The sequence below is a fragment of the Mastomys coucha genome, unplaced genomic scaffold (genome assembly GCF_008632895.1).
Source record: "Mastomys coucha isolate ucsf_1 unplaced genomic scaffold, UCSF_Mcou_1 pScaffold18, whole genome shotgun sequence".
Taxonomy (NCBI): domain Eukaryota; kingdom Metazoa; phylum Chordata; class Mammalia; order Rodentia; family Muridae; genus Mastomys; species Mastomys coucha.
The window spans coordinates 8,240,752-8,253,891 of NW_022196900.1; the positions used below are offsets into that span (position 1 = coordinate 8,240,752).

Genomic DNA, 13,140 nt, shown 5'->3' on the forward strand with positions numbered 1-13,140 from the left:
AAAAAAAAAAAAAAAAAAAATCCCTCATCACATGTGCATGTTAGCATTTTGGCAAAAAGGCTGCTCTGATAATTTTCTGAGTAATTAAAACTTGCCTTTCCCAATGAAACAAATATAAAAAGTTATGTCTTATTTTATTTGTTTCTGGGGACAGTCTTTTCTGAGACACTTTGTGCTTCTGAGTTTTTCTAGCGTTCCAGAAACCCTGTTCTTTCCTAGGTACTCAGAGACCACAGACAGCTTTGGGCATGGGGTGTGGGTGGGGGTGTGAGTGGGGGATGATCCCATTCCAGCCACAAGATACCGTGTCAGTCTCAGCCCCTGTAGGATTCTTTGGACTCAGCATGTTGGTAGAAAAACTCCCAAGCTGTCTTTTCTAGTGCTGTGTGGACAGTGAGGTGGACCTGATCAGTTCTATGTCTCTTCTGAGAAGGGAAACAGAATGAATGAAATACGAATGGGAAGCCAGAAGGCTCTGCCCTTTATCCACTAACTGACTTTGAGAACGTTAACATTAACATGGCTTCCTCATGTCTGTCATGAGAATGAGGGTACAGCCCTGCCCTAGGCTGCTGTGCTGATCCTTTGAGCTAAGGATGCCCTGATGGTCCTAACTATGCAGCATCATCTCATACAGGTTCTAAGAACAGAGGCCACAGCAGGACCTAGGCTTTCCTTTGCTAGCTTAATGTGGAGAAGACATGAAGTAGGGGCACTTGGCTAGGGCAGGCTTCCCCAGGCTAGAAGTAGGAGCAAGGGTGGGGTCTGGGGTGTGCAAGCCTGTGCCTACACGGGTAGTGGCACAAGGGATGGGATAGGCAGTTTTTTTGAGTAGGCTATCTCTGTATGGGACCACAGAGTCACAAAAGTGAGGAAGCAGAAAACTGAGCCAGGATATGGGGGCTGTCTAGGGTAAGGAGCTGACTCCATTTTCTGAAGGGCTTTCTTCTATCAACAAACACGTTGATAGAATGGTTGTTGAGAACACTGTTACAGAGACATTGGGAGAAGAGATGAGATCACTTGTGATAGAGACTTTAATGGCAGTAGATTGAATGCTGGTAGTGAAGGTTGGGGATATCTTAGGTACAGAGAGACCGAGACCTTCACCCTGCATGTCCAGAGAAGGGACAAAGTAAGGAATTGGGAGCAAGTTTACCTCAGAGCAAGGTTCACACTCTCAGGGTGACAGGGAGTCGAGACTGTGATGAAGGGGGGAGGGCGTGGTTATTCATGCGTTAAGGTGGGGAATCTCAGGAGTGAGCAGAGATTTTTCCAGAAGAGAGTTTGTTCTTGGATGTGACATGGTGTTAGAGGCATGAAAGGCGCATACAGTTTGCAAGGCTGATGATGTGCAGAGACCATTATAATGAGACAAGTGGAAGTTAGTGGGCCTCTATGTTGGCCACACTGCCCCAAATGATGTTTATTTATTCAAATGTGAGGGATGTGTGTGTGTGCGTGTGCATACATGTGCTTGCATATGTGTAGGCACCCATAGGTCAGAAGAGAGCATCAGTTCCCTGCAGGGGTGGAGCTATATGTAGTTGTAATATGAATGAATGTGAATACTGGAGGTCAAATTGCTGTCCTCTGTAAGAGCAATGGGTACTAAAGTGCTGAGCCATCTTTCCAGCCTGATGAAACCCTGTGATTTCAAGCATGAAAGCAGAAGAGTGATTCTCATCTTGAGAATTGCCCAACATTCCTATCCAATGGCTGATTAAATATTTTGAAATAATCATATGGGTCATTGCCTATTTGTGGATCATGGAAACAATTAAAGAGGTGGGTAATCAGCTGATTTTTCCCTTTAATAAAATGGAGCAGAATAAGGTGTGTAGTAAGGAGAAATGTTTTTGCATGATGAGTGCAGACAGGATTGTGAACCTGATGGTCTCTATATCAATGAAGATTGACAGCTACAGTCTGTAGGCATCTCTCAGTGTGCATCACTACTGCATATTGCTGAACTATGTCATGTTGGGTAGACTACCTTTCTTATTGCAGAATATGGCATCCTTGGCCTGCCAAGTGTTCATAGCATTCACTTTTGCTGTGACAAAAGAGATTCCCTTTAACATGCCCCTTCTCCATTTGTGAATGTCCCCAGAGTACTACTGAGGCAACTGTAAACCTTTGAACCTGTAGGACTGAGGGAAGAGGAAGCTACAGCCCGCTGCCAATCCCAGGGACCATTCCCTCTTCCCAGTGCTACCCAGAGGAGTCAGGTTTTAATAGCCAGAGACAAGAGATAGTGTCAGACAAGGTGTGTGCTGAGAGAGGGCATGTCGCTGCCCTCTCTCAAAATCAAGATGAGGTTATGTCATTTATAAAATACCCATCACTTTAAACGAATGTCCTGTTCCCCTCTCTGACTTCAAAGGACACATTTGACAACACTTATACTTGACACAAAAATAGTAGTCTCATCTAGCATATTCATATTTGCCACATCTTGTGTATAGTATTCAAAGAGTGGCGGCCATTGTCTGTGTATTGATAGGGGAGCCAGGTTGAATGGAGGGCAAGGAGCCTGAAGATAGGGTGTTCTGCTTGCATCATATTGCACAGGCTGCTGTCCAATATCAGCCAGGAGATTCCTCAGTCACCTAGTTCTCTATTAAGCAGACCTGCACAGTTAAGTGTCTATTTGCCTTGGGAACAGGTATAAGGTTTCTTTTAGTCTTGTTTTTTCCAAGGTAGGTGGGTGACCAAATTCACTAGAAGCAGTATTAGTCATGTATCTAGGCTGGAAACAGTAAATAGATCATTGCTGAGACAGTTTTTGAAACCTAAGTAGATGCTCATATGAGTGATTCTAGGACAGAGTTCAGCGAGCAGGTGCTGCAGAGTGACTCTAGACTATCTGTGACTGTGCATACGAGCATCTTGGGAGATGCTTAATTCCAACTCAAAAGGCCAGCATGAAGTTCCCACTCTGACTACACAGAGACTGGGAACCTGGACTTCTTACCTTCTTTCCACAAAGCCATTCTGAGGCAGGCACTGCACAGGCTAGAAAACAAATCAACCATGGCTGTTGCGTGCTGTTTGTTAGAGCAGAACCCTCTCCAGCTGAGCTTAACAGAGTGCACAGAACCTTAAGACATCCTAAAGACACAAAGCGTGCATTCCCAGTTCTGATATGCAGTGGCCTTGACCCCATGTGTGAGAGAACTGGGCAGAGAGAAGGGCAAAGGGGAGCAGTCAGGACTTCAGATTAACTGTGATGCTGGGCAAGTCCTTCCCCCCTCTGGATGCCAGTGGTGCTGGTCTTGAAGGTCTCTGGATGTTCTGCTCGAGTTGCTATTCTATGACTCTGAACACAACCCTATTATTAGATTGGAGAGACCGAAGTATTCAGTGGTATGGCTGATATACTAAAATACTCACTGAATTGCTGTGTGTTTAAATCACTTAATTAAGGGCTCCAGGCACTTTCTATTATTATGATTGCTTTTTCCAATCCATGAAATTTGAATAGCAGAGAGTACTAGTAACTTTCCTAAGGTCACACAGCCTGAAAGGGACTATGCCTGAATTTAAAAGTCTATAGTCTAATTTTTGGATACCTTACATTGCTCATCATCACAGACGGGGTAGAGTCCCCACTATCCCCACTAACCTTCCTCTATTCTACAGCTTTTGGAAGCCCAAAGTCATCTTTAATACTTAAGCAAGTTCCCAGAGGCCGGTATTTTTGTGTTTACCTTGGATGCCAGCCTCTGTGTGTGGTAAGAAGTTATAGACATGGTTCCTGAGAATTGAGACTTCTTGCTTCTGGGTCCTGGTTGTAGCTCATCACAGTGTGTGCTTGTTCTGTTTTATTGTTTTTGTTTTTATTTTTGCCAAGATACAGAACTTATCTCTCCATCAGTGCCATAACTCCACTGCTCTAACATGTTTCTGTGTTTGGTAGACCTAACAAGGTTGTTGATTCTGGAAGAATTCTTGGGAATGGAGGGGCTGTAAAGTGGGAAAGAGGAAAGAGAAAATGTGCATCTGGTACAAATTGGGTTGTCTTCCTCACGCCTTTAAAGAGGCTGCTTCTCAGGTCTCATCCGGGAGAGGAAGGGGAAAATATTTATTCACCCATTGTTTCTGCTTGCCATTGTTCAAAGTTGTCCACATATTATTTCCTGTGCCTTTGCAAGGGGCTTATGTGTGCACGGCTTATGTGTGCACAGCAAACAAGCCCCATAGCATCTCACGCTTCCGGCCCCATGAATTCAGTCCTATGGCAGGAAGGAGAAGTGGCTGAGAGTTAAGACACTGTCAAGTTGTGTGCATCTCAAATGCTGGGTACTGTGGTGACCTTAGTAGCCAAGGCTGTACTGTGGCCTCGGTAGAAGGCCACCCAGAGGCAGGAAATGATAAAAGAGAGTGCTCAGTGAAGCCGGTGAGGCCAGAGTTATATGCTGGGTTGTGCAGTCCACCTATGAGGTATGCAGAGTTGTTCCCAATCAGGAACAGATACTGCTCTTGAACAGAAGTCCCCGACTCTCTGTGGTTATGATTTCCGCAGTTTCTGGTACCTGCAGTTGACCATGGCCCCAAAATATAGATGGATAATTCCTCAGCTTCCATTTCACACTTCCCTGTGCACACTATCTACCTCACTTCCTGTCAGAATGAGACATTGCATCATTCCATGTCATCATAAGAGAAGGATGGAGTGTGGACTAAGGAGAGTGCAAGGGAGAGGGAGAGGGCAGGGCAGAGAGAGGGGGGGAGGGAAGAGAGGGAGAGAGAAGGCTACATCCACAGGTGTTTATTTGGTATATTGATATAACTACTTTCATTTATCTTTATATCTTCCTTTTGAATCTTTTACTATGCCTAATCCACATAGCACATTTTATCAAAGTCATATATTTGTTAAAAAAAAAAAAAGGTGTGTGTGGGGTTCTGAACCATCTGCAATTTCAGGCATCCACTGGGGTCTTAGAATGTACCCTAGAGAGAAGAGAGGATGGTTGTACTGTTACATAGGGCCTTTCATTTTATGGGAACACAATGTTCTTAATGTATTTTAAGAAAAGAGATGAAAGACTGGTAGTCAGAGTCCCTTGTGAGACCACAGCTAACTGACATCTCTGCAAAGCCAGAGAGTAAAGGCAACTCCATCCCCAGCTGAGCCTCCTGCATCTTCCTCCTCACCCATTCTAGATTCCCTTTGTTCTCAGCCCACATTTTAGATGCTCTGGCCAGCTTGCCTGGAGAGATGGTCCAGACTTCTTCATCCTTTTGAAGTTTGGTCTCATGATTGCTTTGACTGTTCTTGGACCTCCTGGCCCTCATCCTGGGATCCAGGAGCACTAGAAATCCTCTAGGTTGTTCTTTTTATATGTCCTCTGCCTGTACAAAGTAACAGCTAGGCTGGCTCCTGGTACCCATTGAGCCTCAATGTCCTCCCCCCGCCCCTGCCAACACACATACTACTTTTTGCCTGCTTGTCCATTGTCATGAGAAACTCAAAGTGGCCCAGTCAAGCCATGGCTTTAAGATTCATGGAAGTAGCATTCCACTGGAAAAGCTTTTCTGCTGGATACCACCACCCTGACCTGTGAGAGCCCGAGCTTTCAATGTTTCTCTGGACAAGGAAAAAAGACTTAATCCTAACACGATCCCTTGATTTCCAGACCCACGTGTATTTGTCCCTCATCTCTGTGGGTTCTGCAAATCAAATGCAGGTTAAAACCAGACATTCTGACTGTACTATGTACAGACATTTTTTGTCAATATTCCATGAACAAGAGAGAGAGAGAGAGAGAGAGAGAGAGAGAGAGAGAGAGAGAGAGAACATGCATGGGCATTCATGTAGCAATAATAACTAGAGGCTATGAATTTGAGAGGGAATAAGGACAGGTCTTGGAAGGAGTTAGAGGAAGGAAAGGGAATGGGAGGAAATAAGGTAATTATATTTTGATTTTTTAAAACTAACTAAATGAAATATATAGATATGCAAGTATTATGCCATTATATATGAGAAACTCAAGTAGTTTAGGTGTCAGGAGGCCCAGTTATCTGTGGATGCTGAGGGACATCTGTATCCTAGATTCGTGAGACACACAGGCCACTCAGTGACTCCTACATTCTGCAGGTGAGTACCACAACTCCTCACTGGGTTGTTCCTAAGCTGGCCCCTGTCCCTGAGCCTTTAACGAACTTTTCTTTTCCTTTTTTTTATTGGTTATTTTCTTTACTTATATTTCAAATGTTATCCCCTTCCCCAGTTCCCCTCCCTCCCAGAAACACCCTATCACATCCTCCCTCCTCCTGCTTCTATGAAGGTGTTCCTCCACCCACCCAACCATTCCCACCCCCTCGCCCTCTATTCCCCTACACTGGGGCATCTATGAAGCCTTCATAGGACCAAGGACCTCTCCTTCCATTGGTGCATGAGAAGGCCATCTTCTGCTACATATGCAGCTGGAGCCATGTATACTCCTTTGTTGATGGCTTAGTCCTTGGGGTTGTGAATCCCTTCAACTCCTTCAGTCCCTTCTCTAAGTCCTCAGTTAGGGACCCAAAACTCAATCTAATGGTTGGCTGCTAACATCCGCCTCTGAATTTGTAAGGCTATGGCAGGGCCTCTCAGGAGGCAGCCATAGCAAGCTCCTTTCACCATGTACTTCTTGGCATCCACAGAAGTGTCTGGGTTTACTTTTCTACCATATCAATAGGTAGCTGTGTCCTGGTGCCGTGGCACATGCTCACACTGAGGGGTTCCTTGAATGGCCACTCACTCATGGTCACTCTTCTGCCATAAAATGGTTCTTTTTATTTGAACAACATCCTGTGGGCACAAGGTGGACGAAACAGGCATTGTCTATTGTGGATATGGCAGAGGTGGCAAACGGTGCTCAGCCAGGGAAGGTAAGCCAGCACCAGCTGTGTTGTTGAGGAAGACTCCCTCAATCTGCTATTACCAGGGTGATGGTGAGGCTTTCTGAGGGGTATCATGGAGATCTCAGTGTGGGCATTTGTGGACAGTGGGATAGACAACCAGCGTCATCAGTGGCTAGACGTGCTTCAGAGTCCATGCTATTGGACAAGAAGAAAGACTGACTGACCTCCTCAGGACACTGGTTGCAGAGCCTTCTCTGTGGTAGAGTCTATGGTGAGCAGTGTGAGGCTTTGAGCTTATATAGGCCAGTCCACATTCCTCTTCCCTATGTTTTCTTTGGTGGGGGTAGGGGCTGGTGGTGTCTGAATGTGTGCTTGCCTGTGTGGAGACCAGAGATCAACTTCGGGTGTTCCTTATTTTTTGAGACAGGGTCCCTCACTGAACATAGATCTCACCATTTGCCATTTTTTGTAGTCCAGCTGAGCAACAAGCCCCCAGGATCTACCAGTCTCTGTGCTGGGATTATAGGTACTCACACCATGTTGGGTTTTTATGTGGTTTCTAAATTCTGGTCCTCAGGCTTATACAACAGGTACTGGAGCCGCTAACATCTCCTCGGCTCTCTTGGGACCTCCTGTCCTGAGTCAGTTCTCCCTGTCTTTTAAACTACTGGCCATCATCTAAGACCTCCACCAACTTCTCAGGCCTCTCTCTACGTGGTCTCTAAGGCCACTTCTCCCTCCTGCAGAGAGATGGGCCAGTGTACAACCTAAGGGTGCACCTAGAAGGAGGGTTCCTTCCTGGTGAAGACTTTCACAGTACCCTTATTTACCTGCAACACAACTCCACTCTCCCCTTCTCTCATTCACCAGTTACAGTAAACCACCCACGAAGCTGCAGATGAGAGTTGAAGAAGGGGCCCTGGTGTAAAGCAATAGATGACACGAGGAGGCTTGCCTACCTGTTCCCACGGGTTACCTGTGTTTTCTGTGCCTTTGGGGCCTAATCTCAAGTACCTCTATATACTGAGCTTCCGGCAGAGTCTTTACATCGGCAACTTGACTTCTACAGGGAAAGTCAAGTGGGCATTCTTGAGAGTACTTTCCCCCCACTTTGAGATAGCAAAGCAGAAGCAATTTAGACCCCCAGGAAGTACTGAGGACATCAGAAGCAGCACCAGGACTAAAAAGGAGGTGTGCCAAGCCCCTGGAAAAATCCAAGGGGACCGTGGTGTACGATAACAGCTCATCCTGAGCCTTGCCAGATGGTAGCATCAATGGCAGCTGCAAGGCAGATGCGGTATATTTACTGGAACTGATCAACACAGCCTTTGGCAGTGAGTTGCAGAATGATATGGCAAGTGGGGTCTCAGGGAAGGTTCCAAAAAGTATACTTTCACATGGTAAAGATGAGAATGCATTATAGTGTTTTATCCTGCAGGTACATGTACTCTTCAGTGTGCTCTATCATGTAACCCATAGGAATGTGCACCTCTGTAATGTTTGTCCCTCTTCTGTGTTGCTGAGATCATACTAACCGAAGCCTATGAGCAGTGAGTGATAGGCACATGAATGTGTGAAAGTGTGGAAGAGAAATTCCCTTCTCTCAGCCTAGGCTACCCAGACAACAGCATTTGAGGCAAGTCTTAGGTGCCTCTGTATAGTAAGTAACATCTTGGGGAACAAGGGTGAAGGAAAGGGGCATGTGGCAGGGAAGGAGGAAGAGCCCATAAGAGGCATTAGCTGTGTGCATTGTGAGAGCACATTCCAAGTGCCTTGAGAAATTCCTCAAAATGTGGCGGAAGGTATAGCTCGGGGGGGGGGGGGGGGGGGGAAGAGTGCTCACCTGCTGCGTGCCAGGCTCTTGGAAGATTTCCTGTAGAGGGGGGAGAGGAAGAGACCAAGAGTGAGAAGAAGGTTATGAAACTATTGTTTTTTTTGAAACGCAGCATCTAGAAGAAAAGAGAAGTATTAGCCATTTTCCATTGGCTAAAAATTGGAAGGGGGAATTTAACTCTACCATGCTTGTAGACAGGACAGGCTCCAGGGCCAGAGAAAGCATTCAGGTAAAGGGATGTAGGTGTGGGCAGGGAACAATGGCCACTATGCACATAAATGACAAGAGAGAGGAGGTAGGAACGCTAGACAGGGCACTGGTTGTGTGCTTAGGAACCCACGGATGCACCCTCTCTCCTGTTTTCTCTTGTCCTGCTGACTTGTCAGGTTTTCAAATCCATCATTATGTGACATGCCGAACAATAAGTTCTCTAAGTTTCCTTTGCATAGACACAGCCAAGGTCTCATACAGTCATGGTTTTCTCCTGTTTATCCCAGAGGCAGCCTTCTTCTCTGACTATTTTAATAAGTTTGCTTCTAGCAGGCTAGGGAAGTCTGCCCTTTCTGCTCATTAATCAGATATACAAGGCAGGCTCTGTGCATCTCCTGTGAGATACCAAAGACTCATCTGACCCACATACTGAAGAAAGTCCGGTTCAGAATGCCGTGCACTGACTGACTCTTGGTAACCTCGTTCTGAACCAGGTCTGGGGCGCTCCTTCTAGGTGCCAGTGCCCTTGCAGCCGCTGGAGACAGCCTGAAGAATGCCCTTGGATACAGAGCCTCCTGGAACATTTGGCTGGATTATAGGAAAATGGACAGTCTACCCATTTTAGTCAAGTTCTGGAGAATTCGGGACATTAAATCCCCAGTCTCCACACGTCCCAGTCTTGCAAATTGGCCTGAACCGTGGTAAACAATTTAGACTAGTTGGAGTATGACATGATGCTTCCTTTTGGCTATTTCTACAACTCTACATTGAATGGAAGGAAATCACTTAAGCCCTCACGGCACTGTCTGGCAGGAGGTGGAAGGCCTGGCTTGGCTTCCTGCCCCATCAGTCCCACACCCACAGGGGACCATCTCCTGCTCAATTTCAGCTCCTAGGCCTGAGACAGCCCCCGTCTTAGGCCATAACTCCCACCTTCAGGTCAGATTTCAGCACAACAGTCTTGCTTGTCTTTTCCAGGTGAAAGAGGAGCAAATCAGCACTATTGGCCAGGCTCTATTTCCAGTCACCATGTGAGGAAACACCGGAGGGGACCTTTATCTTCAGATGCCAAGGAGCTGGGTCTTAGGTGCTTATCTAGAAACAACAAATGTGTACACAGGACGTCTCTGAGAGGGCTGTAAAGGAATCGGCTGCAGCATCCAGCATTGATAAGTTGAAGTACAGTCAAGCCCCATGAGCTGAATACAGGTATACCTTCCTCCTGCAGGCAGCACAGAGCTGGGACAGGAGAAGTTTGTGGCATAAAGCCATCTTATATGTAAAACCAAACTTTATCTGTGTATTAACTATATGCTCCTCCCATCCCATTTAAACATGGCCATCTCTCACCATAGATCTTCCGTTCGCCCGTTTGGAACAGGGTGGCAAGCTCTCAACCTAGTTCCACTCTGACTTATGAGCAAAGACGGACTTCAAGTGTGGTATTAAGTAGAACTGGTCCTTTGTCTTGTTGTTCGGAGAAAGAGGAAACAGTGGCAACCATGGTAAATTGGAGAATATTGCCTTACTTGATTTAATTCCAATAAAATTTGGCCTCAAGGATGCAGGTCCCGTGTGGTCAGGCCCAGCTGATTTTTAATAATCCACAAATTTGGGTTTTAAAGAAAGGTTTATGAATTTGCGTACATGCATATCTGTGTGTCTGTATGTACATGCATGTAGGAGTGCCCACAGAGGCCAGGGCAGGGTGTTAGGTCCCCAAGAACTAGAGTTGCAGGTGACTGTAGGCTACTCTTTATGGGTACCTGGAACTCAGGTTCTCTTCCAGAGCGCTACATGCTTTTAACTTCTGAGCCATCCCTCCAGCCCTACAAAATATGGATCTTAATAAACATTTCATAATTATAAAATGGAGTAATTATTAACTTTTTAATTTGTAGGGTATCACCAACCAGACTTATCTGTGGACCACATGGAGGCCTAGGCCACCAGTGTATAGCCTCTGGCTCTAACTGTCAAATAGAATAGCCCTGGGTGCTACAATCTTCTTAGGTAAATCTATCTAGGAAGTCAGTTACAGAACTGGCGGCTGCATTTTGCAAGTAATAGAGAACTCCAGACCCAAGAAAGCCAATTCCCCATGGTTAGTAATTTGTAATGGGTGTTATGCTCATCACAGAAGGCATAAAAAGGGAGCAAGAGTTAATCCATGGACAGCGTGAACAGATGTCAAAGCCACCGTAAGTGGGCAGTGTCCTAAGAATTCCCCCCCCCCCAATCTTCCTTGTTAGTTCCTTGGAACCCTACTGGCTCATGGTACCTCAGTCCCTTAAAAGCCTTTCAATGGTCCTGCCTGTCTTGGGTACGATCAGCACAGTGCCAACTTCAGGGAAGACCCACAGGGAGCACTATCCTGGGCTGGCCACTCTGAGCATTATCTTCCTGGCCTGAGAAGGGACGTGTCCTCATCCCCACTTTTCCTGAAGTGCACCAGTTAGTAACTGCAAGAGCTCCTGGGGATAGCATGTCCAAGAGCTAGGCTTGTTAGTTAAGGGGCATCTTGTCCCCAGGAGGCAGGTAACACACCTGATTCTATGTGCCCCGGTCAACGTTGAGTCTTTGCTGTTTCCTCCAATGTTGATTCTCATGTGTGGCTAACTGGGTGGATACCTTGGGAAATTGCTTGCCTTCTCTGGGCCTCAGTTCCTTCACCATTAACTTGGGGGCAGGCGGGAGGAGGCTAGATCGGGTTTCTTAAGGCTGTGCCCCTTGGTCAAGGTTTTGGGATTCCAAAATGTTCAGAGCACACCCCACGAGTCCTTCAAAGTTCTATCTCTGTGCATGACTTCCGTCCCTACCGTTCTACTCTGGGGCATGCAAGTAGGATCCTGGCTTGGCCTGCTGGGTGTGGCACAGCAACCAGGAGCGACTTGAGCTGTGTGGCTTTGGGACACTGCCACTCCCCTCTGAATCTCAATAGCCTACTCTGTCACATAAGAAAACCTCTGCGATCCCAGCCGGCCCTGGGTTGTGGAGCTCTGCATCTGCATGCGGGGCTTTCCTCGCGTGTTACATAAGGCTCTGGGGTGGCGGGAAGAAGGGGGCGTAGGGAGGCGCGGCGGGGACCGGCGGCGAGGTGGGGCACCGCGCGTGGGGGAGCACAGGGCGCGGCGGAGTCGGGTTTCAGAGCGCGGGTGACTCAGGCGCGGGCGGCAGCAGGGATCCCGCCGTTGCCGCCGAGCGCAGCCTTTGTTCCGCGGGCGAAGTGGAGCTAGGGTCCGGCGGCTGCACCATGACACACAGGTAGGACCCGCACTCCGCGCCCCCTGCGCCTTGACCTCGTCACCCGGCCTCCGCCTCACCTTCTCGGCCATCTCTTCTTGCAGGAGGACTGCACAGGACCGGCGCCGGAGGTGGTTGCTCTCCATCATCTCCACGCTGCTCTCCGCTGTCCTGCAGACGCGCGCTGCGACAGGTAAGCCCCAGCCGCCGTTGCGCGCCCGGGTGCTGCGGCGCCTCATTCCTGGACATAAAAGGGAGTACTTGCTTGGCGCGGCGCATGGGCCGTCTTGCCCCGGGTCCTCCGGGCCCCCGGGTTTCTAGGCGCTGAAGCTATTGCCTCAGCCAGGGCACACAGAGTATCTGAGCTGGACACGGCTCACCAGAGAGGACAGAGAGGGACTTCAGCTGTACAGTGACACTATACCGCCAAAGTATCCCAAAGTGCGCTGGGCTTCCGCGCTGAGGTCGTGCGCACTGGGCTGTGGGTTGACAGGTCCCTTGTACACTCAGTCCATGGGAAACAAAGTTCTCCGGCAGGGATACCTTGAAATCCTGGTCGTTCCTGACATAACAGAATAGAGTCGCTAGGGCGTTTGGTTCAGCCTGAGTCACGAGAGGTACCCATCCCTGACGGGCAGAGGCGCAGTGATGATGGACTAAGCCTGAGAAACTGATCTTTCTTTCTCTTCTGTGGGCCTCCGTTTCCCCTGACCAGGACCCAGAAGCTGTTGAGTTAAAGTGGGTCTGACTTAAAGTGGCGCTGCCGCTGTGAATCGCGCCTCTGTTGGGTGACTGTGGGCAATGCTTTTTCACTCTGCATGCCTCAGTTTCTTCATCTGAGAAGAAGGGTTAATAGACCCTCGTAGTTCCCCAAAATGTTAAGAAGTGTAACGGACAGATGGGAAATAATGTCCTTTCCATGCATCTGGGTACTTAGCAGGCAGAAAATAAGTGACGGAAAGATACCCTGCTCTGCGCAGGAAGGCTTAGAAAGTGGC

General features: G+C 47.7%; 1 protein-coding gene and 1 long non-coding RNA gene across 2 annotated transcripts in view; one reads left to right on the forward strand and one right to left on the reverse strand.

Moving 5' to 3' along the window:
* LOC116095306 overlaps window positions 1-8,719 on the reverse strand; it is a 9,526-nt gene extending 807 nt beyond the window's left edge. Inside the window, exons 1-2 of the long non-coding RNA XR_004120540.1 lie at window positions 8,699-8,719; window positions 7,832-7,918 (exon numbers count right to left, since the gene is read on the reverse strand). This is a non-coding gene — a long non-coding RNA (uncharacterized LOC116095306). The remainder of the gene's footprint in view (window positions 1-7,831; window positions 7,919-8,698) is intronic.
* A 3,033-nt stretch (window positions 8,720-11,752) lies between these two features.
* Window positions 11,753-13,140, forward strand: part of Col15a1 (collagen type XV alpha 1 chain) — a 107,710-nt gene continuing 106,322 nt past the window's right edge. The window contains exons 1-2 of the mRNA XM_031377349.1: window positions 11,753-12,163; window positions 12,247-12,335. Coding sequence (XP_031233209.1) covers window positions 12,153-12,163; window positions 12,247-12,335 — 100 coding nt within the window. The 5' untranslated portion in view covers window positions 11,753-12,152. The remainder of the gene's footprint in view (window positions 12,164-12,246; window positions 12,336-13,140) is intronic.